Source organism: Larimichthys crocea, chromosome I (genome assembly GCF_000972845.2).
Source record: "Larimichthys crocea isolate SSNF chromosome I, L_crocea_2.0, whole genome shotgun sequence".
In the NCBI taxonomy this organism is placed as follows: domain Eukaryota; kingdom Metazoa; phylum Chordata; class Actinopteri; family Sciaenidae; genus Larimichthys; species Larimichthys crocea.
Window position 1 is genome coordinate 36,295,990 of NC_040011.1, and position 25,796 is coordinate 36,321,785.

The 25,796-nt window shown below is 41.5% G+C and overlaps 1 protein-coding gene across 3 annotated transcripts in view; it reads left to right on the top strand.

Annotated features, from left to right (window-relative positions):
- Positions 1 to 25,796, top strand: part of LOC104927075 (A disintegrin and metalloproteinase with thrombospondin motifs 2) — a 120,634-nt gene that overhangs the window by 50,660 nt on the left and 44,178 nt on the right. For all 3 annotated transcript variants that reach the window (XM_027282079.1, XM_019265504.2, XM_019265505.2), the window contains exon 3: positions 13,065 to 13,242. In XM_027282079.1, coding sequence (XP_027137880.1) covers positions 13,065 to 13,242 — 178 coding nt within the window. The remainder of the gene's footprint in view (positions 1 to 13,064; positions 13,243 to 25,796) is intronic.

Consider the following 25,796-nt stretch of genomic DNA (forward strand, 5'->3'; position numbering starts at 1 on the left):
ATCTGTTTTTGATTAGCCACATGCCTATTATCCCCTCCTGAAAAAGTAGGCACTCATGAGTATGATTTTGTTAGAATCAGTTTATTTGAGAAACAGAATATGCCCCTGTAGATTTACTGCTCTCTGGCACTACATAATGCAGGGTTGTGGCCTCAGCCTTTTCCTTGTATTGAATTCTCAAGGAAAACTCGACACTATTGCTATGTTTTATACAACTCGGAACATGAACATTTCTAAAGTCCTACTAGGAAAAGTACAGTGGGATACCACTTTGAGTCCCTACTTGTAAACTCAGGATTAATCTAATCCTGACTTTATGAAGAAGCAGTTGTCTGACGTCACTCACACTTCTCTTGTACATTTCAATCAATCGGGCATGAGGTAGACTACAGTATGTGTATTAAGCTAGTGAATGGAATATTTATATAATTTTCCAAGTATAAAAGTGCAATAAAATAAAATGTATAACAGCGTCTGTTACCTCGTGCGTCATTTTTCCTACCCTCTTTTTTTTTTTTTTTAAATAAGCTGCACTGCTGAAAGTTCAATTGTGTGTAAACTTGCCAAGGAGACATCAGTTTGTCACGGTCAGCCATGTTTTTTGTCAGATGGACCAATTGGAAACCTCAACTGGGAAATCGCGACCTCAGCTTTGACTGGAATGTCGCAATGACCCCTCACTACATTCCTCCCCTAACCAGTGATTATCCAATCACAGCTTAGCAGCTGTAACAGGACACAGCAGCCTTGGATTTCCGCACATGGAAGTGGTGTATGATGCTGCATTAAAAGTGATAGTTTGCCTTTCAAGAATTAAGATATTCATGTATATGTTTATAGTTTTTCCATAACCAGATATGTGCAAGAAAAAAGTAGACTGGTAACATGCCTGCGGCTAGCCAGCTTGCTACCTCCAGTAGTAATTGATCGTTACTATAAAGGTCAAGGAGCGGTCATTAATGAACTGCAGTAGTATGTGTGGTTACAGGTTATGTTTTAAAAAAGCACTGCTCACATCGAACACATCGTTTAGGATGTTGCCACTTTGTGAAATCCAGTATTCGATGCTATTGGAGTTGTTAGCAGGTCCTGTTCTGTTTAGTTGACAGTGACTGGCTGGTTCTAAAAGTTGAGTTGTAAATCTGCCACAGTTGTAAACTGCATATGTGCCAGCAACAGCAAAGAGTGATGAGGGTGAATGGACAATTCCTCTTTGGTTGTGTGCCAGATGTGTGCATGTAAATCTAAATGAATTGTAACATTATGTTGAGGTCGTTTGGACTACAGCACAGTTCTACTTGGCCTTGTTTTTCCACAACTGACCAGGTCCTCCCTTTTACACGCACATAATACTGGCTGACACTGCACATACAGTCCAGGATCACACTTGATTGTAGTTTGTGTCTGTGAGCTCTCACACATGACATTATCTCTGCAATAAGAATGAAAGTGAGAGAGAACAAAGAGGTTCTGTGGTCCTCGTGGCCTCAGTTCACTGGCGCTCCTGTTGTTTGCCTCTTAAGGCTCCGATAGGCTTCACGCACCATCCGTCTGCAGCAGCTCGAGTATACATAGTTGGCGTGCTCTCGTCCTTACACTTTCATGAAGAGCTGCCATAGTTTAGCAAAAAAAAAAGGGCTGACATGCTGGTGTGAAGATTCTCTTTTTGACTTTTTGTAATGAAGTAAAGTAAATATGATGTATACATGATTGAAACAGGACATTACTACTAAAAGTCCATTTTGAGGTGCAGCTGGATTGGTTTATAATACATGAACTTTATGGATTTATACACTGTGGGGTTGCTGGCACTTGCTCCTGCAATAATTAATAATAAAACTTCATTATTATTAAAAATGTCATAACTTTACCAAATGTTTCGTGTGAGAGTCATAACTTTCAAAAACATTCACTGATACAAACAAACTTTTCTGCAGAGTTGACCACTGTCAACGGGGCCGCCCGCTGTTGTCTTCCACAGTCTGAAATGTTTTAATTTTCATGTCTGGGGTGCACTCTAACCAAAGTGACAGTTGGCCTTAATACTACCTCCTCATCCCATCAGCACTCTTCACACACATAGACATTCACATGCGCACACACAGTGGGTCACAGAGGTACACTGGATTTCATACCTGGAATTCTTGGAATTCTAGTCTGAGGCCTTGGTTGTCCTTTAATGTTTGAAAAAAAAAAAGAAAAACGGAGCTCGGCCTCCATCACACATCTATCATTGTGGGATTAATTCAGTGGATTGTATTTCCATATGTTCAGATGAAATCAGGGCTCACGTTGGTAGTAACAGATGTGTAAATTGGTGTGGACTGAGGTGACTCCTGTCTCTTCCCCCCTCTCCATCCTATCCAACAAGAGTCTGATTAATTCTCGCAATTTTCCCGCTTTGATCGCTCCCTCAGAAGCGGTACAACCAGAGCCGTCGATGGAGCGAGAGAGGGAGTTCTTAGAATTCAAAGGTAGATGAGGGACTCTCTCCCTCACACGATGCCTTCCCCATTTCCACCTCCACAGCGTTTTGACAGATTCCAGTGGAAGAGGAGGGGAATGTGAAAATAAAAGAAGCAGGTAGGCATGGAGACAGGTTAGAGAGAATGATAGAGGGTGATGAAAGAGGAGAAAATCTACCGTGCCAGATAAGTAGAAATGCATGAAATACATATATCAAGTTTATAAAGGCATAAAGTGTTGAGCCTCAGTGACTGCCTTTCATGGCTGAGCTCTGTCAGCAAAGGTGCGGCCATCTTTTGCTTTAAACAGCGAGAAGTGCCCTGTGGTCAAATAAATGTGACATGTAGTTCAGAGCTTTAAAAGTTTCAATCAATCCTGCTTTTAGGTCATAGCATATAAGGAAACATATATATGACCTCTGTTTGGTGCTTTCTAACGTCTTGACTGAAGCTAGAGGTGCACTGTGGTCTTATGACTTACCCAAGATCGACTGAAGCCTAAACAGGTTCTAGTTTAGAGACTGGTTATAGCACTTAACATGTGCGTATGCAGTATGTGATGTACCTGCGTGTAAGTTAGAAAATCCAGGGTTAGGTGTGCAGGAGAGGAACCTGAAAATAATTTCTGATTTGTTTTTCTGAGAGTTTGTGGTTGTTAAGAACATAGTTTAGGTCTCCGGGTTTTAGCTGCAGGTGTAATGTGTCTGGGTATCATTTGTGTTATGTTATATTATATGACTATTACAGATGAGGATGTCAGAGCTCCAGAGCATGGAAAGGAAATAAAGAAGAGATAAGATGAGAAAGTGGGGCTTTGAACACAACGGGTCTTTTACCATCACAGATTTCATTTATCATCGTCTGTTAATGAAGGAATGGTTGTTGTGAAATCAAATGAGCAAGCAAGTCAGCCCAATCCTGTGATCTCTGCTGGCTGGCCTCAAGAGACTTGTGCTTGTGCTTGTGCTTGTGTGTGTGTGTGTGTGTGTGTGTGTGTGTGTGTGTGTGTGTGTGTATTTGGGTCTGTAGGAGCTTGTGAGTGCACAAGCATGCCTTTTATGTGCATGCGCATGATCGTTTCTTTGCCCGCATGTGGGGTCAAAAGGGTGGAGAGCAGAGGGCAACTCCCAGTTATAGCGAATGTTTGATTGGCTCTCGTTGCTGCCCCAACACGATTTGATTGGCTGTCAGGTCGAGCAGTCACTGCAGCGAGCAGGTAGGGGAGGGTCTTTGCTCTCCTCTGTTGCTAGGTTACAGGTATACCCAATAGATGTAGAGATATGGCGATAGAGTAGAGATAAGGATGGGGATGGGTGTGGATCTGAGCATGGATCCGTGTGTGCGAGTGTGTGGATGTGAGCGTGTTTGTGTGATTGTCAGCATCAGGGAGGGGTCGATTGGACCGAGGGTCAGGAGGGTGGAAGGAAGAGTGAGACAGAAGGCGAGCGACAACAAGTGAGAGATACAGATGGATTTCTTGAAAGTGAGAAGAGAGGGGGAGAAAAAAAGCAGGTTTATGGTGTTTTAGCACGAAGTCTTGTTCATACAGACAAACATCATTTATCCACATTCAAGCAATCCAAACTGACAGCTTATTCAAACAATTGAAATGGGCTGAATATGGAGAGATCTGCAAACACCAGAATTTTTCTTGCTTGTTTCATTTTCTTGTTTTTAAACACAAATGACACCAGATTCATCATTTTGTGATTTGTTTGTACAAGACGCAGACAACCTCAAAATGTCTACGTTTATTTAAACGTGCAGGTGAAGTTAAGAAGATGTAATTATGACCGGCCAACAGATCCCAGGCCTGTGGTTGGTTTGTAATTCATTAAAAGTGCTTTTGTATTAATCACAGACTCTCTCTAGACAACACTGCTCTGAGAACAGCTGTTCTGCTGCACTTAGATTGCAATCATAGAGCGGTCAGTCGCCACTAATCGGGGTCATTTATCAATCCGGAAGACCACACACACAAATGTGAGATACGCCGTACATTCACACACACACACACAAGCGCACACACATACTGATCGATGGCTTGGCTGGGCTGGTAAGAGGGATTGATGGGCGTTTGGCTGGTGCTCTTTGCGTGTGTGTGTGTGTGTGTGTAAAAGTGTGTGTTGGCATGAGCAGAGCGAAGCACACAAAGGCTAAAAGTGTGTGAAGATCAACCTCCAGTTGATTAAAATGTGTGTCAGTCTTGGCACTTACAAACAAGTTAGGGCTGCACAAGAAATTGTGCACCTTTTTATATGACATGCTTCTTAATTAGCACACTGAAAACTGCACATAAATTATGCTCTCATTGGCTTGTTTTCAGTCACATCTCATGCAGATCACTCAGACTAATCCATCTCTATCAACTCTATCCATCAATCCATCTATCTGTCAAATCTCCATGGAAACTGGACAAACTCCATCCCCTTCGGAAAACAGTGAGATGTAGTTAAAATTTCAAGAAAAAAAAAACTACTAAATCACTTTATGAATATTTATTATGACATCTATTAGGTAAACAACAAGTTAGCATTCCAGACTAACTCAGCTCTTCAGTCTAGAGTACAAAACATGCGGCATGTATGGATGATGTGTTGAATGAAGGCTGTTATGTTGAGGTGGCTTTTATTTTTAGACGTGTGCATGACTTTATAACATTTAGCTTCACTTTTTTCTCTGTTTTGAAGAAGAATCAGGTTACATGATGCAGTGGTCCACACAATGTCTTTGCAGACACACATACATAATATTATAAGTTATTCTGATACTATTGCACAATCAAGACGTCACACCCGAGTAAATTCTGTGAATGTGTCGTATCTTATAATTGGGATCATGTCTGTCATGCGAAAAACAACATATACCCTAAACCTGTAGTTGAAGTAGAAGTGAATTTGTTTCAGAGGTTTCATATCTGCTTATTCTCATATTTACAAGAGGTAAAATTTATGATTTCCAAGGCTTAAACAAACATTTCCTCAGAGATTGCCTTTGGTGCACTGCCCCAGGGTTTGTTTGGAGTTCTGAGCGTTGGCACTTTGGCATTGTTGGGGATGCTGTAAATGTAACACAACACCAGCCACTCTGAACCTTCCTTTGGGGTTGGAGTAAGTTTGATCCAACACTATATCATCTTTATGCCATACAGCCTCTGGCCATCTGCAGCAAAGTGCCACCCTCTTTAGAAAATACAGGCCCTCTGCTAATACCTGAGCCTTACTGTGAAAAGACAACAGTGGAGACCAAGTGTGGATTCTTCTGATGATTAGCTCTTGTAAACATTCCCTACACTTGTCCTGACTCCTCCATGTTGGTCAGGCCAAGAACATTTGGCTGTCTGGGAAAGCTGTCAGACTGCTGAGAGAAAAAGAACGAAAGGGTGAGACAGAGAGATGAAGAACGCGGGAGGAGGAGGAGGACCTTTGCTTTATTTCAGCGCTGAGCTGATTATGGGTGTAAATGGCACTCTTTAATTTCTAAATTCTTTCCTTTATTTTTCTGTTAACCCCAAATTCATCTCAGCTTTTCCTGTAATCTTCACTCGTCTCCACTTGTTTTCTTTTGGTCTTCTTTCTAATTTTCTACTCTTGTTCATTCTCATCTATCACTTTCAAATTGTCTCATTTTTACCCCACCGCTTCCTTTCCCCATCACCTCTTCCTGGCTGGTTATCACACATTTCATCTGCTTTAACTCCTCTGCTCATTCTGTCTCTATTTCCTCTCCTTTCCCCTCCTCATACTGCTGATTCATAATCTCTGTTTGGACAGAAAACAGAGGGATAGAGCTTCTGTCCTGATGAATAACAACAGGAATTGAGAGAGAGAGAGAGAGAGAGAGAGATAGAGAAAGTGAGAGCGGGATATTGAGGCAGCCTCCTTTGCAAACTGTCTGTCTGGCTGGCACTCAGTCTCTCAGTCTATCTGCCAGACTGTCAGCGACTGTGTGTTTCTGTCTGTGTCAACACTCTCGCCCTGAACTAAAATTTCCACAGATCATGCGGTCAGACTAACCAGGTTTGGCTTACTACAGCTATTCTTAGGCTCGTGCCATCCAGAGTCTGTTTAAATAATATGGCCTGGTACTCTGTTGTCTTTTGTCTCTTGTCTCTTTTCTTTTTCCAACACCTGGCTCCGTCTTCGCTCTCACACATTTAGAGTGCCTCTACCACTTAGCATTATGAGAAGCGGAAAGAGATGAAGTAAGGGAGGATGGGGTACTAATGGAATTGTGAGGAAAAAATGAGGGAGAAACAAAAAGCGTGATGGAAAAGGGAAAGAGGAAAGCAGAGAGCAATGGAGAAGTGGATTATGTGGCAGCAAGGAGGGTAAGGAGATAAAGGAAGAGTGCAAATCTGGTCAAAAAACTGGTCAACCAAAGTGCACGGGTGGGGGTCTGATTTAAAAGTGGAACGATGTTCCTGGAGATAACAGACTCGAGCTTCAGAGTGGTGTTGTGAGGAACTCACAGAGGGCCTTTCCTGTTTATTCCCTCCTCTTCCTTTTACTGCTGCACTTTTTTATACCATGTTTTTCTTTTAGCAGTTGCTGACAGTTGATGTGTTCAGGTCGTACTGCAGATTTAAAACCTGAAATGACCCAGAGGCTCTTTGTGTGTGTGTGTGTGTGTGTGCGTGTGAGGCAGAGTGTGTTTGCAGTTTGGCTGACATACTGTGATCAAAAAAATGTAGGTCAAAGATGAACAATTTACAAATGAGGTGGAGAAAGCAGGGAAAGAGAAATAGAGGGTGAGTGGGACATGGTTACCATGCATGTGTATGTATGTGAGGGTGTGTAGGTGTGTGTGCTTTTTTTTTTTTTTTTTCCTGTGTGACCATTTTTAGAGACCACTCTATGTAATGAGCTGAGCAGGGTGACAGGGATGGGGCTGCATCGCTAAGTCCTGCATGGCTTAAATCACATTGGCATCTGGCTTCCACACCCATGCACACACACACACACACACACACACACCACAACCTGACAGTGTCTGTCAGCATGTGTGTGTGTGTGTGTGTGTGTGTGTGTGTGTTTGACAGGAGACATCGGTATAAGAAGGTTTAAGGACGACGAGGCCTCGCTCCTTTCATGTGTTTGCTGCATCCATTCCCCTCATCCTCTTTGCATATCTCTGATTAACATAATTGGGCGTTCGCCTCGCTCTTCAGGACATTAAGCAAATAATTGAATTCACTTAATGAATCTGTCTTAATATTTAACCTTAATTGCAGTACTCTTCTTCTTCCCGCTCCTCCTACTCTGCACCTTCTCTCCTGTGAGAGTAAAGCAGCGGAGGGGAAAGGTTTGCCAGGGGTCATAAATGTCTTATATATTTAGCTTCTCTGGATGTTTTGAATAGCTCAGCTTCAAGCCGCCTTCATAAATTTCAAATAAATCTACATTTCGTGCCAGAGCCATATTCATAATCCAAAAACAAAACTTGGCTTTCCCACAGTTTGGCAGGGGAGCATAAAGGTGCAATTTGCCTCTGATGCGATTAAATAAAACGGCATTAATATTTGCGGTGACGTGTCCTCTTAATCTCTCTCTCTCTCTCTCTGAAGTGTGTCTAATTTTTCAAATCAGCCTTACTATTGTACGAGACTGATTCTCTTATGACTCAAAGGGTGAATGAATTGGTGGGTTACACAGTACGAGTGAGTCACTATCAAAGCTATATTTGTGAGCGGATGTGTGTGTTTGTATTTGCGCTTGTGTGTGACTGTGTCTGCCCTGCCTGCCTGTGGATGCATGTGTGCAACTGTGTGTGAAGTTAGCCAGTAGTAGCAGGGTTATGAATCAGATCAAACACACATAGTGACACCAGATCAAACACACACACACACACACATATACACCGCTAGTGGTGGACTGAGCTGAAGGGCCCCGAGCGGGTGTGACTTTGATCCTCACTACAACATCCGCTCTTCCACTCCAACACTGCTCTTCTGCTACTTGTCTGTCTCACGTGCCCCCCCCTAGGACACTTACCTCGGACTCAAGTTACTCCTTTCAGATCCTCAAATAGAGCTCAGTGTGCCTTCAAACAGAGAGGATCCTCCTGTTGTAACTGGACACTCAGTGTGTAGGATCCAGATTTGGAGCCTGCAGATGGGCTGCAGGTCTCGGAGGGAGGGTTGTGGTTAGTGTCACCGTCACAGTGGCCATGAGAGTAATAATAACTCAGTCATATCTGCTGAGATGTGAGCATGTTAAGGTGTTTAGTTTTATGGTGAGCCAGATGTGAATATGTGCCGCCCGTTGTAGAATGCGCTAATGTTTTCTCTTCTTTAATCTCTGCGATAAATTACATGTAATTTGCGTCATTATACCTTTAGAAGGAGATTTACTCAAGGAAGTGTTTAAATTGATTGAAATATGACCTGAAATAGATCTTACAGCCCACCAGTGAGTCATCTTTTTAGCCTAGTCTTTGTCAAAGTCAACATTTGACAACATTAATAGCAACGTATATGTTTCAGCTCAGCTTTCTTCAGAGTCGGAAAAGTTGCTAGACAAAACTTAATGTCAAGTTTCCACTTACATTTTTATGGTAACCTATGATGCAGATTTGAAACATGACAGGAAAAACCTTCTGTGTGGTTATATCGACATCTTTGTTTCTGTAATTTCTTGAACTCTTTCTAATAGCGTTGTGTTAGCATCATTGGCATTTAATGCAGAAACCAACGGCATATATATTGCTGCTAAGAAGCACTTGAGCAGGTGGTATTTTTTTTTTCCATCACCATGTTGTTTACAGTGTATAGAGTATTGCCTTGACTTTATGCAAATGATCAGATGTTGCGGATGCAAAGAGACATAAACCCAGACACATGGAAATATATGATAGGAATCCATATGAACCAGATGCTCAGCCGTGACCTTTTCAGCCACATATACAGTGATATTTCCTGTATGTGATGTGAAAATCCTTTCTAATCACTGAAGATGATGATAAGATCCAGAGAACAACTGTGTCACATTTAAGCGTCTCATGAGGGGAGTGAATTTTAACATATCAAACCTAATAAAACATCTTCAGGCTCATCACCCAAAGGAGCACAATGAATTTACCGTAATAAGAGAACAATAACTCACAAGGAGGCAGCTGATAACACGACAGCCCCTGAAGTTAGAGAGTCATAATACTAAATATATAGCAGTTACTCAACAGAATAAATGTAAAAAAAAAAATAAAATAACAATTCTGTCTGATCTCCTTTGAGTTAAGACACACCCAACCTCATTTGGTTTCATTCCACTGCACACGGCTAATAGATGTGATATAAATGTTGTTTAAATATAATTAGTTATTATTTGAAACGATGGTGGTAAATAAAGTTGCTCATGGGAGAATGTGATAGCTCCCTGCGTTAAACGGCTTGTTGGGTAAAGTAAATGTTTTTTTGTTTTTTTTTGGATTGATCAGTTTGTGATGTAACTAATATATCATTTGATATGATCATACTATGACAAATGTAATCAGATGCAAACAGCATTTGAGTCTTTGTAGTAGGTTTTTTTTTCCATCACCTGGTTGTTAAAATCAACAGAACCATTGATGATGCATTTTCATAGGAAATTATGTGAAAAGGCTTTTATAAGGTGTTTCATAAATGATCCGATTTATTTTTTTCACTCTTCAAAGTAATTCAGGAGATTTCTATCTGAACAGTGAGAACAGGAACTGCTAATTGCCAAAGCAGCAGATTACAAACAAACAAATAGACTATAAGCTAACTAAAAATAAGAAAGAAACACAGAAACAAAGAGAACACAGAGGTTCATACTGTTTAAAGTTTGATTCTCAGTCATTCTGCAGGGTTCATCCTCAATAACATCAGTTTCGTCAGTTTTCACCATACAGGATTTGTTTGGCATTGCAGGATATAACTTGATTGATGTTGCCCAGGTGTTGTTACCTCAACGCCTGGAGCTATAAAAAAAAATCTTGCATGACTTGACAGTAGACGAGAAAATAACGAGCTGAAGTTAGGGACTGTCTTAAAAGTGCATGTAAAATGTCCAAGAGAACTTTTGCACCACTTCTACAGTAGTTAGACTCTCTTTAGACTTTTCTGTTCTCTTCTGAGAGACAGTTCTTTCTTTAACATTTGATTCATTTCTATAAGAAGATAACATCTTGTGTAAATGTGGTAAACGGACAGATATATAGTAACTTTGCATTACACCCCTTCCGACAATGTGTCATCACGGTTGATCTTTACATTTAGCTTATCTCTATGTGGCTCTTAAACCCCGTCTTTGAATAACCCAACCAGTGTTGGCACATTAAGGCTGGTGGTGCACGGCCGGTGAATCTGAATTTCTCTCAGTTGTTCTGGACACAGTGTTTGGACAAGCCTCCCTGTAATCCCCTCGACTATGACTTGGCTGCTCCTGCTTTAAAGGAGATGAAGACAATGCCTCTCACTATGAAAATGTGTGCAGACTCTTTGATGCTTTATTCACTTCGGCTTTTCAAAGGACGTGTCCACTTCTTTGGCTCCCTCACACCTTCCGCTCTCTCTAACCCTCCGCCCCCACTATGCCGGCTCTGATCGATCAAACCATGTCTCCCAGTCCCGCATGTCATCTTTTTTCTTTGACACAGCTCTCCTCTCCCCACTGCTTGGTATTCTGGAGTGGGAATGCATGCACCATCGCAGATCCATCAGCTCCGATCGGAATGCCGCACCACGGCTCGGGGAAATGGAGGGATGAGAAGAGAGAGAAAGAGAGAGAGAGAGAGGTGGAGAAAGAAAAGGGGGGAGGGAGGGAGAGAGGGCAGGTCAGTGGCTTGTCGACATCCTTCCGAGACCAAAGCCTCAAACTGACAGGGAGAAAGAGAGAGGAATGAGAGAGGACAAGAGTAAAGGCAAGAAAATACCTCATTTTTATTTCTTTAGTTAATATCCATTTCCTTTCAAATCAGCCTCTCTGAGGAATTCATCGAGCATACAAGCTCCGCTTCCTTTAGAGTTTAAAGTATTCAATAAGTAGTATGTATACTTGTATCTACAAAAGAACAGATTTTTAGAGTCTAGGTGCTTTCATAAATGGACACTGATGCCATATTTGTTATATTCAGGCACTGTACTGTAGTGTACAGTAGATGATGGGGACACCATGCATACAGATGTGGCAGTAAAATGTACTTCTCTCATGACCTCACTTCACAGCAGGCCTCTGGGAGTCAATAAAATAATGCACAGTGCAGTACATATACTGTATATCTGTTTCATGATATTCAAGTGACATCAAATCAATTTTATGTATATAGTACGGTGGCTGAGACTCACTGCAGTTTAAGACACAACACAAGAGCAACACAGGAAGGGTTCATGATTCATGATTCCCTCTGTAACAGACACGCAATAGAGGGAGTATCTACATGGTAGATGGAGGTACAAAATGGAGAAACTGTAAAGTACATACAATGTATATTCAGTGTATATGTTAAGAGGTTTGGTGTTGGTGTTTATTCTCTTAAACCTCCAAACTATTATGACTTATTTATTTATTTAATGATTTATTTATTTGACATTGAACGTTGCACTCTGGGCATATATTTTTAGACTTTATAATGATGCCTGTACTCATGTCATAATCTACAGTACTTGAAGGCCTATATCTGTCACCATAAAATTCTTATCAGCTCAGACCGTAGTTTAAATGAAATACAGTATACTCCCACAGATGTAATAGGCTAATAGAGTCAGCCATTTGTAGCTGGTCATTGTGCCCCAGGGTGGGATTTCTGACTCGGGCGTCTTTCAGCGAAACTCTGCGCGGTGCAGTCCACATACAGCCTCAGTCCTCTCTGAAATGTATTGATGTTGTCTCTCTTCTTCATTTATCTCTCTCCTTCTTTTTGCGATCTTCCTCTCCAAAGCCTATCCATCCTCTCTGTGTGTTCTCCCCCATGGCTTCCCTCTACAGCAGTGTGTTGCCTTGGTAATTACCAGTTGTCTTAAATAGACAGATGGAATAAGAGAGAGTGACGGGCAATTTTCCCAGTGCCTGTTTTCCCATGTATGTGCATGCAACTCCCTCTTTTGCGTGTGTGTGTGTGTGTTCTGTATGCATGCTTCCTTACTTCTTGATATTTCTAACAAAACTCCCCCTCCCGCCCCAACACACACACACAGACACACATTCTCGCTGTGAGTTTGCGTTTGCACACGGATGATGTGTGTGTGTGTGTGTGTGTGTGTGTGTGTAAAGTGGGCGTGGGGAATTACCTGACAGAATGTGTTAGTTCAGGACGGCGAGTGGGACAGTCTCATCTTCTGCTGTTGTGTTGGCCATTTTAGACGTCAGGTGTCACTCTGGACCTCTGTTGGGGGCCCCAGGAGAGATAACCGCTGTCCCCTCCTCTTCTCTTTTCTCCCTGCACTGGAGTAAAGAAAAACAACTCTTTAAGCTGTTAGGGCAAGAAAGGACGTGCAGGGTGGACAGAGAAGAGTAAGTGAGAGGAAAAACAAGCAGAAGCTGGGGTGTTATGTGGTTGTATGAGCGACTGACACGCGTTAAAATGATGTCAGAGTTCACCTACGCGCATTCATGTCGTCCAATTAATTTTCTCTTTCAGGCTGGTATGATCAGGATGGAGCAAGAGGAGTTTTTTATCGAGCCGGTGGAGAGGGGCGATGGAGTGATAGAAGAGGAGGAGGTGGAGGGAGGAGGAGGAAGGACACACATCGTCTATCGCTCCTCAGCCGTAAAGAAAGCTCCCATCGGCAGCGCGGCGGCAGACTTCCACTCCAGAGGTCAGTCTGTGGCTCCCACTGTGCCATCCTCCACTTTTAAACACCCTTCACTGGCTGCTTCTCATGCACACTTCAGCTCTGTGCTCTGTATAAACTCCATCTCCTTCTGGAAATGATTCAAAATGTGTATTTTAAATATTTCTCTTCATCATCATTCATCTTCTCTGCAGTGCATCCCGAAACACAACACAGGCTACAGTCTCCTTAAACACACTAGCGTCTTAAACCATTCTTCCTTCATACACACCTGGTTATATAATCATATCAAACTATTGTATGCAACGACAGGGAGTCGCAGCGTGAACATACCCTGCTGTCAAAAAGATTACACCTACACACACTCAAACACATCCTCCTGTCACTGCACTAATTTTCCAGTGGTAAAGGAGTGGCATATGGAGACACACATGTCTGACTGGTAAGTTAGCACCCTCTGTATCTTTTATAGAATTATACGCTGCCTTGACTGCCTTAACAATTAACAGCTGGCACTTAAAGCTTTGGTTTCTCATCGTGTCTGCATCCATTTTGCACTCTACAGATGAAATAAATAAACTGAAACGAGGAGAAAGGCTATTATTTTCGAGGGAGCATAATACTTAGAGTTTGGCGTAGCATGTCGGCTCTAGGATTAGAGGGAGGGGAGACAAATATGTATTCAAATAGGCTTTAATACTCAAGGTCTGAATATACAAGCAAAATTATGTTTTTATCATAATATTTCATCTATTCAACTGTTTTATCTTCTATTACTCCCCTAAAATTTGTCCGTTAATGCAGTAAAATGATGCTGTTGAACTCGCTTCAAGGAATTGTCCTTGAATCAGTTTAATCAAATGAATTCATCTATTTTTTCATTTTTTTTTACTTAGCTGAAGACAAAATAAATGGTTTTTGAGACGCAAATGATCAAAAGTATTTTTAACTGTACAATTCTTACTCAAATGTTTCACCTTAAACGCACTCCAAAAGAGCGACTCTCTGCAGCAGGATGAACACGTAAAAAGCCACAGGAACACGCGTGTTTCAATCTTTTATTAATCTTTAGCATGTAGCATTTAATGTGCATGGACAATAAGGATGTGAAAGAGGGGAAGAGTCACAATATGGAGTGCAACACATATGGTCCACTACAGTACAGCGCTCACACAACTAACAGAGCAGATTATGTGCCCCTTTTTTCATAGATAACACTTGAATTTAGTGTTATTCTTTATTACTCTTACACTAATGTCACAATGAAATGAATATAGTGGCCATAGAAATCCATTTCAGAGAATACTACATAGACATTTCCATATATTGGCTCATACCAGGAAACGTGATACAGTGTATTCAGTTTCTGCTGTCAGACTTGCACATCATTGGTGCTTTAATTTTTTCTTTTTTGATGAATTATTTTATTGAAATTCTTTAATGGATTTATTGTGAGAAGGAATGCAGCTTATTATTCATTTCACCTAAAATCTATATAATACTGTTTGGAAAAGTTATTTTTGCTAATTGTATTGAATTCATACAAGTCACATAATCATGATTTCTTTTTTAAATTGTTTGGTTATTTTTGAAAAGGTGAAACAAAACAAAGAAAGAAGAGAAAATCACCCACCAAATAGGGTTTTCAGTATCGTCAGCTGGACTGTAAGGGGTTTAAAAAACATATTACTGCAATGCATGCCTCAGGCTTGTGTCAGTAGAAGTTGCTGCCCAATCACCATGATTGATCGGATGCCTACAAGTCAATCAATTGTGACCCCGACCAGTGCACGAGTCTGCATCTTAACTAATCACCAAAGCGAAAATATTCTCTCAGAATCAAATCTCCAATGTTGTACTGGAGCGAGTCGAAGCGCTTTATAACGAGTGTATCGCAATAGATGTGTCTGTGTCTTCCTATTCTGAGCAGTTGACTCAAGAATGTCTAATAATATACAGAGAGAGAGAGAGTTTCCATAGGAACACCCAGCGAGGACAGACTGCATTAGAGTAACACAGATCTGCTCCCACTGTTACTGATACCTGGCAGTACATCCACATACTTACACACACACACACACACACACACACACACACACACACATGGGCATGCACACGCAAAAACCTATACGGAAAGTCGTACACACATACAGGATGTAACCACACGCGGCTTACACAACTCCCTTGATCATACATTTACACTTCTGAACACACATACGTGCACAGAGACACACAGACACACACACACACACACACACACACACACAAACACGTCTCACTGCTCCTTGTTGCCTTTGAATCTTTCTTTCTAATGAAGAGTCGGGTGCAGATCAATAGCGTAGGATAGAACATGTGTGTGTGTGTGTGTGTGTGTGTGAGTGTCTGTGTGTGTGCGTGTATGGCGTGGGCATGAGTTCTGTGGTCGTCTGGCTTTGAGTGCTGGGATTTTCAAGGCTAAGCAGACAGACAGACTGACAGACAGACAAGCAGGCATGTACTGCTCCCAGTAGCATTTGATGTGAATCTCTCTCTCTCTCTCTCTCTTGGTCTCTCCTGTCTTTTTTGCTTTTATCTTTGTCTTGGCAATTCTAGACCACAACATTATGTAAACACAGGTTTACCTTCCAGTTGTTACATCACATCACTGTAATATCACAGCCACATGGACACATAGGAAGGATGTAATAGATCCTACTTTTTCCCCCTTCTGTTCAAACTCAAATCAAATCCTCCCCTGTTCTCTTTTATTCTCTTTCTCAGACAATCGCTCCCCCCTTGTAGATCAATCAGGGACATTAGCAAATTAATTAATAATCAATCAATCATTTCTAGAGATCTCCTTTGCCAAGCCGGCTTAATTCACAGCCAGTTATTGAATGTTGGACTAATTTCCTGGCTAAAGACAGAGGGAAGGAAGTTATATTTAGCAAGGTAATAGAGAAGCTCAAGAAGGAGAGAAAGCGAGATGAAAAAGGGGGCGAGATTGATCGGTTTCTTACACCATAAGCTGAGGAGGTGTGAATCAATGTCCTAAGTGGAGAGAGCAAGCTTTATTATTAATGTGGCACATTCGTCAATTAATCGCTGCGGCGATAGAAAGCGAAGGATTGCCATTCATTTTTTGTTGGCCGCACAGAGCTCCATCATTCAATCTGTCTTTTCTTCCTCCTCTCACAATTTCATCTTATCTCCTTCTTTTATCTGCGGGTTGATCAATGTCTTTCTCTTCTGCTAATTTTATTTCCCTTTCCTCTCCTCCTTGTTTTTCTCCGGGTTTAGCTTCTCCGGCAACTTTTTTTGCTGTTGTTGACCCAAACAAACTCACATCTTGCATTCTGGTGTCTGCTTTTCTTTCTGAGGCTGGACGGGGAGGGCGGGGTTTAGTATGTGGGGGTGTTGCTTCAACTGTGCTTGTATACAAGCATGTGTATGTGTGCCAGTGTAGTGTTGTGTCCAGAGTACCGAGACATGCCCAAACAGACAGACTACCGGTGTTGGGTGTTCTCCCAAATATTCTGCATTTAAGTCACAATTTTTCTTTTTAAATCTAGTTTTGCTTGTTAGCATGACCAAACTAGTATGTGTGTTTGGTTAGGTCATTGTTTTTGGTGTGCGCCACGTCCCACCCAGGGGGTGTGAATCAGTGTCCTAATTATTAATGTGGCACATTCGTCAATTAATCGCTGTGGCGATAGAAAGCGAAGGATTGCGCGATACGATGACGTCTCAGCTTCGGCCTGAGCTGAGAAGGAAGCTGGAGATGGTCAGACAGAGGCCAGTGGTTCTAGTCACTGTAGCTTAATGTCTGCTTTCTGAAAATGAAAGGGACTCCCTCGAGAACCCATTCTGTCTCTCGCACTCCCTCCTTCCTGCCCTGTCTCTGTCTCTGTTGGTGTGACATGATAGTCATGTGGTGCAAGGGTTATTAAGAGGAGACTCGTGACTAAGCACTGAGATGTGAGCTCACACAACACATAAATGTCCTCATCTTCAGTATATAACAAGGGGTCCCAGTAGACACTTTGCGGTACAGTGCCTTTTGTTGAAGTTCCAGATCCAGCCACCAGTAAACTCCAGAAAGGTGACATTCCTCTGACGTCATTATGAGGCTTATTTTAGAGATTGTGCTCGGAACATCCTCTAAACCCTCTAAGCCTCGTTCCAATGGCTAAAAGAAAGTCTGATGGGACAAGAAACAAAAGTAGTAAGCAGGGTTTTAAAGAAATCACGAGGTTTGCCAAACTTTTTTGGTAGGGAACAAAAAATGTCAGTTGCAAAGATCCATCACAGTTTAAAGACCAATGTCAGCGTTGATGTATGATTGCTGACTTTTTTATAGGTGTGCTCACTTTTGTTTTTACCTCCAAATTAAATGGTTTAATATTGTAATCAAACTGTCAACTTGTTTCCAACCTGCCAGGAAAATTCCTTTAATCACAGATACAACCCTCCAGAAAAATTTTGGAACGCTGCAAAAAAACATCCATGACTTCCAAAGTCATTTCAAATTTGAAATGTGGACTTATCAGACCGCAGCACACTTTGCAAATTTCAGTCCATCTCAGATGAGTTGGGCCAAGAGAAGTCGGGGGTATTCCTGGATGTTGTTGATTTCACTTTGCACAGAGTCGTAACTTGCTTTTGTAGATGCAGCGGCAGACTGTGTTTGCCGAGAATGGTTTTCCAAAGAGTCACTCAGCCCATGTGGTTATAAACTTTATAGAACCATCTCTGTTTTGATGCAGTGCTGCCTTAGAGATTAAAGGTCATGGGATGTTGTTTTTTGACCTTGCACCTTACAGCAGAGACTTCTCAGATTCTCGGAGGCATTTTAGTGATACTATGAATTGTCGACAGTGGAATTCTTTGCAATTGTGCATTAAGAATTTTTTTTTTTAAACGACTGAGCCTTTTCGATGATGGGCCTCATCCCCAATCATTATACTATCACCTGTTACCAGTTAACTTGTTTACCTGTGGAAAAGGAGTCTGTTGTTGCCCTGTCCCAACTATTTTGGAACATGTTGCAGGCATTAAATCAGAATGAGCAAATATTTACAAAAACTAATAAAGGTTAACAAAGTTTTGATCTTTAAATATCTTCTCTTTGTTCTGTATTCAATTGAATACAGGTCAAAAAGTAATTACAAATCATTGCAATCTGTTGCACGCAGCATCCTAACTTCTTTAGAGTCTGTGTTGGACATTTTAGTCCAACACAGAGTTCCTCAAACTTCTGTGACATTTCATTTCTATCTCCATTTCCATCACCTGGCCCACTTCCTTGAAGCAACATATTCTCATTCACCCCAAAGCAAAATGGCTGTCTAAGCTCTAGTCTGAATAAAATCAGGAGCCCCCTGTCCTGTGTGTCTTCAGGCTGCTGTTTTAAGCTCTTAACCCAGTAGTTTTAGTGGTGAATTCTTTCACCATATGTATAGTCTATGTAAACAATGTCATTTTCCAAGGCTTGTCTGAGGTTGAGCATTTTTAGCACAAGAAACCCACCGCTTGGCGCCAAATTCCAGAATTTGGAAACATAAACTTCAGTCTACTATTATAGTGTGGATAAATATGGGTTATAAAGCCGAAGATAGCAGTCAAAAATGTAAGTATAGCCCACTCAGGAAAAGAAGGTGTAAATTGAACAGCATTCAATTCAGGATCCAGAGTGTAAATATAAATTTCTGTGCCCTTTATCAGAAACTTTACACACTGATTTGATTTGTGTCCATCAAATAAAACTGACTACAACAGGTTACTGGCTCCAGATCAGCTGGTTGTTCATATTGACAGAGCAGCAGCAGCACCACAATCTGTTCCACCGCTTGCATTAGGTACGGAACGTGTGTTTTATGTATGTAATAATGTGCAATGCAATATGATAATATGGGTGTTATATTGGGCAGCAGGGACCTACTTTGTATCAGCAGTGCGCGTTAGAGCATGCCTATATAAACACACGCTCATGCAGCCAAGTATACGCGCACACACACATTCACACAGATACAGTGTATATGTGTGAATGAGTGTTGGTCCAGGTGTGCCTCTGGGAGGAAATTACAGTGTTAGGAGGGGAAGTATTCCAGCAGCCAGCTGCTTCCTCTCTCCCTCTCTGTTGCCACTGGCTCTATCCCTGGAGAGCACGGCTGGCTTTTTACCACACTCAGCACGTGTGTGTGTGTGTGTGTGCACAGTCAAGCATTCCTGCATGTATGTGTGCTTCCACGTACATTTGCAGGTTTTATTTCTTGCCTGTTTCACCTGTGACTGACAGCTTCTGTACGTCCAGCAGTGTGCGAGTGTGTTTTCGTCCGTGTGCCTGCGCTGCATCCCCTCTGTGTGTGTTCTCCCTCCCTCTGGCTCGTCTGACTCCTCACCTGCTAGTAAGCTCCCAGCAGGCCTTCCATTGAGCCATCACTCAATGTGCCACAGCGCTGCCTTTAAACAGAGCAGGACTCCGGGGATAATAGCAGGGTGCGGCCGACCTCTGCTCCAGTCTGCAGCCACCGCTGCTGCACTGACCCACACACAATCTGAGTGCGCCTGTGCGTGGGTTTGTGTCTGTCTGCGAGACAAAGAGAGAGTGAGTAAGGAGAGGATGAGGTGGAGAAGAAGGGAAACCTTGGAGGGATGAATAGGTATAGTGTTATTACAGCCTTAGTGATTGAGAGAGCGTCACTATAATCATGGTGATCATAGTGTTTTGAGAAGATTTGCACCTTTCTGAGCCTCTGATGTTGTGTTCAGTACCAGACTCTTGCTGTTGAAATCCTGCTCCATAGCTGTTTATGAGGGACAATGATGAGTCTGCATGACTACATGGCAAAGGTTGTGATTTTGATCAGCAAAGTGGTGTTTTCAAATTTGGTGGTCGGAAACCTTCAAGGGGTTGTGAGATGATTACCTGAATAGAAAAATGAATTCTTCTACAAAGAACTGAGGGATGGTCAAAATGGTGGGTTTGTTTGTAACCTGTAACCTTAACCGACTGATTTAGTTGCCCAACGTCACCTTTTTTAATATTCTTTTTTGAAGAGAGTGGTTAACCAACTGGCATTCAGGGCAAGACGCAAGTTGAAATTTCTGTCTTGCTTTAAATGCTATACAGTAGGGGTGCAACGATACACACAATTTGGTTTGGTTTGGTTCGATACTTTAGTGTCACGGTTTGATATTTCTGTGCCTTTTTTAACTTGTAGTTTATTGAAATTAGCTACATTTGTTTCATCTCAAAGGTACAGTTTCTAAATTAAATTTCAGGGTCATACTTAATACGAAAACCAAAGTAATTCCAAACGCCAGATCTAAAGAATGGTGGAGGATCTTCAATTTCAGGTATATTTAAGACATTAGCCATGTTGCAACAAGTTAGCTTCGCATGTAGCTTCTGTCTCAGCAGCGTGGTGCCTTGTTGAGCACAGATCCACTGAGCTTTCAGCACAAAGTGCATCGCCAGAAGTTGATAAAATAAATATAAAATTGCAAATTGTTCATTGCGTACCGAACCGAGACTACTGTATCGAACGGTTCAATACAGATACTAACACCCCTCATTTCTTTTTAATACATAATAGTTATTATGTGTTCAGGCTTAAATGCACGGCTCGCTCACAGCAGCAGGCCCAACTGTGTGACTACAATTACGTGCAGCAGACCTCCCAGGAGGTGGCCAGTGTTCTGTGTTAGCATCAGTTATGTAACCAGCCAACCTGAGGGACAGAAGCTCATGGAAGATGAGATGGTGTGTGACTTCCTTCCTCCCACTACTGTCACAGTGCTGCAAACACACTCAATACACATGCACTCACACACACATGCTGTGTTAAATCTGGCACTCCTCAGAGAAGTGTGGGAGCCACTTCCATCACTGAATAAGCTTCCTTGATATGCACGCTTGAGCAGGAAAATTTGACGTTGTGTTTTTTGTTTTTTTTTAAAGCTTCTACATAGCCGCAGATGTTTTCGTTTTGTTAATTTGTCTGATTATGGCTCCTCTCAAGACTAGGTGGGTGATCTCCTGTTAGTTTAGTGGCATCTGTTGGGGCAGGATGACTTGCTTGCACCATTATCTTTATAAGTACACAGTTTAGTGACTCCCAGCAGAGCCCCACCCAACATCCCCCTGAAATGAAGTCCAATCAGCCAGAAAACTGAAGACACCTGTGTGGGCGTACAGGGCCTTTAATCTGTAAAGTAATGGTCCCTAGTAAGAGCAACCGCTCACTAAAACACCATGTAGGTTAATATAATAATGTGTGTAAGGAGGATGTAATACTATGGCAGCTGATTCAGAGGTTAATGGAGCCTCTCATGTGAATGAGGCTCTCTTTGCTCCAGAGCTATTACAACAGTTTGTGTCTGTCTCTCTGTGTGTCTGTCGTGTGTGTGCAGTAGTTATCTACTTCAGTGAGGAGTAAACATGTTCCTCGAGTGCACGATGATTAGAGTCATGGTGATGTGGTGTGTGGTTTTGCGTATGTGTCTGTGATAAAAGATTTCTATGATAAATGTGTGTTTTGTTAACATTTGTCTTCCCAAAGCCAGAAACAACAAAAATGTGACAGATTCAATTCATCATTTAATGTGCTCTTCATCCGCTGATTGTCAGAGAGATAGATCTGTTGACATGCAAGCTTTTGACCGTACCGTCTTGACATTGTCAAGTTAATAATGAAAGGTTTTTCTTGACCTCAGATGTATTATTTTGACCAAATAATCCCAGCTCAAGGTACACTTACTGTCCAGAGCTTTTAACTGTATTATAAGGGCAAACACAAAAGAATCCCTAAGAGCTGCTGACCTCTGATATAAACAGATGTCATGTGGTTGAAAGCACCAGAAAAAGTTAGTATTTTGTATTTTGAGTTGGAAACTGCTATTTCTAAAATCTAAAATTGTTTACATTAACTTTAACTTTAATCCAACCTTCACATTTTCATCTGTAGAGAAGAATAGTTGTTTATAGTCTTCCTAATCTGTATAAGTAAATGCATGTATGAATGCAATATTGTTAAGATGAATGCATTTTTTTTTTTAAATACAGGCAGGTATCCCATCATTCTCCAGCTCTTCTGTCCTGAGCTGGAATAAAGGTTTATTTCTTTAATCTTCACAAACAAAGACAGAATTTGTGTATGCAATAATCCGCAGACGTCCATGAGGTGGGAATGAAATTGTCAAAGTGGAGTATGCGCCTCTTGGCTGCTGTCTGATTAGCAGAGTGATGTGTGGTGTTGGGAGTTCGTTAGTCTGCAGTTCATTTGCTGCTGCGCACCCTAGGGAAGTTTAATTGAATAAAAACACAGCTCTGTGCTTTTTCATTCAACAGTGGCTATAATACTAGCCATAAGCAGTGAGGACAGACGCACTAATCTATAGCCCATGCAGTCAATAGGTTAAAAATGGGTAGGGCATGTTATGGATGAATGTTTGTTTTATTTTAAATGTGATGAAGATCAGTTGAATATTTAAGAGAGAGGGGGCAGGGAAAGAGAAACTCAAATCACCTCCATCTTCCTATGTTGTCAGTTCTCGGCTCTCTCTGAGCTGGCTGATGTGTCTTGTAGCATTAGTCTGATGTGTTCAGATTTAGCTCAAATAAAAGTAGAGGATGGCTGTAGAGAGGAGAGGAGGGAGACAAGGAAGAGAACACAAGGCCCGCTTCGAGCTTAGCAAGAGCTGAAAATACACATTTGTCATATTGTTTACTGCACCCAATGAACCAGAGTGACTGTCATATCTAGATGGGTCATGTTGTGGTTGCCTGTACGCTGTTGATCCCTGCCCTTTAATGGTGTGTGCCTGTGTGGAGCAATTACACTGTAACACTGTGGTGGTGTGTTGCAAACTGCAGTCCGGGGTGATTAGTCTTCATTTTTCAAAGCTACAATTACATAATGATACTTTTTAATTGTGTTTTCCTCGTCTCACAGGCTCTGTTCACACTCTGTGTATTGTGGCAGCAGCAACACGATTTGGTCACGTAGGGCAATACATGGTCTTTCAAACATAATTGGACACCATAATTAATTGCAATTTAATAGAATACATCACAATTTAGTTTCCAGTCCATTAATGCAAAATTAAATGTTAAATTACACATTTGAATGTGAAGAGATACGATTACATACCCAAATGTTTGTGTAGAGCAGTGTGTTTGTTTTTGTATTTTAAGTGAATATGATTGTATACAGTTACACTAAATAATTCTGCATCCAGGAAATCTAAATTTATAAATCATTCTGTTGACTATGAGTGCATGTTTATGTGTGTACACACATGCAAAGTTATCACATGCAGAAACAGGAAGGTACACACTGGCTCTGTAGGACCAAAAAAGAATGGGTGATAATGAACATGTGCCACAGTTCTAATAACCATCTCCACGTGAAGCTGCAAGCACTGATAGATTTGTAAGTTTCACATCATGCAGGGGTGCATACACGGATCCCAGTTTCTATCTCAGTTCCCAATTTGCTTTGCTAAATATGCTGTGTAAACGTAATATCTCTTTTGGGTTATGTTAAGTTCTTCGAATCCAAGACGTGTGACATTGTGTGACAAGTTCATAATACTGACTGAATGAAGAATGAGATTTAGGTCCAAAACACTTGATTATAATTAGGGAAAGCATAATATACTGTAAAAATATCAATGTATCCTGTATGCATGTAAGACCACAATCTTTCCTTGACATTAGTGTTTTAAGTATTTTTAACATAACCATGAAAATATTAATCATAAAAAGTACACAAAGGCCAAGTGCTCAATCAGCTTCACACGCAGAAGAAAAGGTGAACTAAAAACCTTTATGTAGGTTGCAGGCATCTTAATTGTGCTTTGGTTGGCAGGATAAAATACACTGCTATGCAGATACATCCAGAATAAACGTTTTCTGTTCTGCAGTGAATGTTTGCAGATATGTTGAGTATAAAAGCCGCTCATTACTTTCCACAAAACGTTTATGATAATACAAGTTTCTGTGTGCCAACCATGCTCATAATCTCATAATAAACTAATCAAAAGCTAGATAAATCTGATCAGCGTCGGTTTGTAGTGTTTGACGGTATTCAGTTTGTTCCACTGTGGGATAATCTGTAGCTAAGGAGCGTGTAATAGATATAATTCAGCCACTGCTTCACTTCCCTTTGCTTTTATGTAATGTGTCCTCTGCAGCTGTGGTCACAATCACGCTGAGACAATTACCAAGCACGGTGGCATGTCTCCACTGTGTTGTCACAGAACAGCTTATGTGCAAACTGTACCTCTCCTCGCCATATGTGTCGTCCTGTAGCGAAAAGAGTTGGATAGATCGTCTTCGACAGCAGATGTGCTGACGCCAAAGAAAACTTAGTTCACTTCCCTGGCATATTACCCACGTTCCCCCTGTGATCCTTCCCTTTCTCCAGATTTCCTGCCATCCCTCAGAACTCTAGGAGATTTCTGAAAAGATTCCCAATCAAGCTGACAAACCCCAGTGTTCTGGCTTGTGATCATATGTGTGTGTGTGTGTGTGTGTGTGTGTGTGTGGCGCCTACTCTTACCCTCTGCTCAAAACCTCTTCTCCCTTTCTCACTTTATTTTTTTGACCTCTATCTTTTTTCTTCCTGTCCCCGCCTCGCTTCATCGAACCATCTGTCCATTCATGGGTTTTTTTTTTTCTTCGACTTCCTTTCTGTATCTCTCTCTCCAACTTTCACACATCTTAGAGAGAAAACTAACGCCAGGACGAAAAGCAGAAAGTGTTGGTGCAGCTGGTTAAACTTTTTTTTTCAGTCTGTTTCATCTCTGTCCAGCGTCTCAGCTGGGTGTGGTTGGGTGTGGTTAGATGTGTGCTCTTGCCCCTGTAACTACATCAGACTCTATTGTGACTGTGTGGTGACACACCCTGGAGTACACTTCTACACCACTGCAGCAAGGTGAGAGGTCAAACCACTGGAGGTGAGCAAAAACAAGATTTCTAGAGGTTGTTTTAAGAGCAACTTAAAGGAATAATTTGGGATTTTGAGAAACATTCGCACACTGATATCAGACTAATGCCTTTACAGGCATCACCAGCAGCCAGCTAATTGAGCTTAGCACAAAGACTGGAAACAGAGGGAAACTGCTAGCCTGACTCTGTCCTAATATTCCAAAATTACCACGTTACCTCTCGTTTGTTTCATCCGCACAAAAGCTCACATGTAAAAAAACAACAATTCGTAGTTTAACAGGGTTATATGCCAAACTATTTCTTACAGTAGCTCAGAGCAGTTGCCAGGCAACTAGCGTAGACTCCAGGAAGTCACTGATCCCAGACAAAAATAGTCTGGTGCATAACCCTCCGCCATCATTTTTACTCTTCGGATTTTGTACGGATTAAACAAACCCAGATATGAACGTGTTGACCTGTGTTGATTGGGTAAAACAATTACTTGATTTCTTAGTCTCATAAACACATAAACTAGAACCAGGATCAAAAGTTGGTATAAAAAAATCAATTACTAGCTAAAAAGAAATGGATTACATGCACTTTTTCTGAATATTATTTGAATCCGGTTCACGAATGGCGGACCCCGCCACTGATTATTATTTTC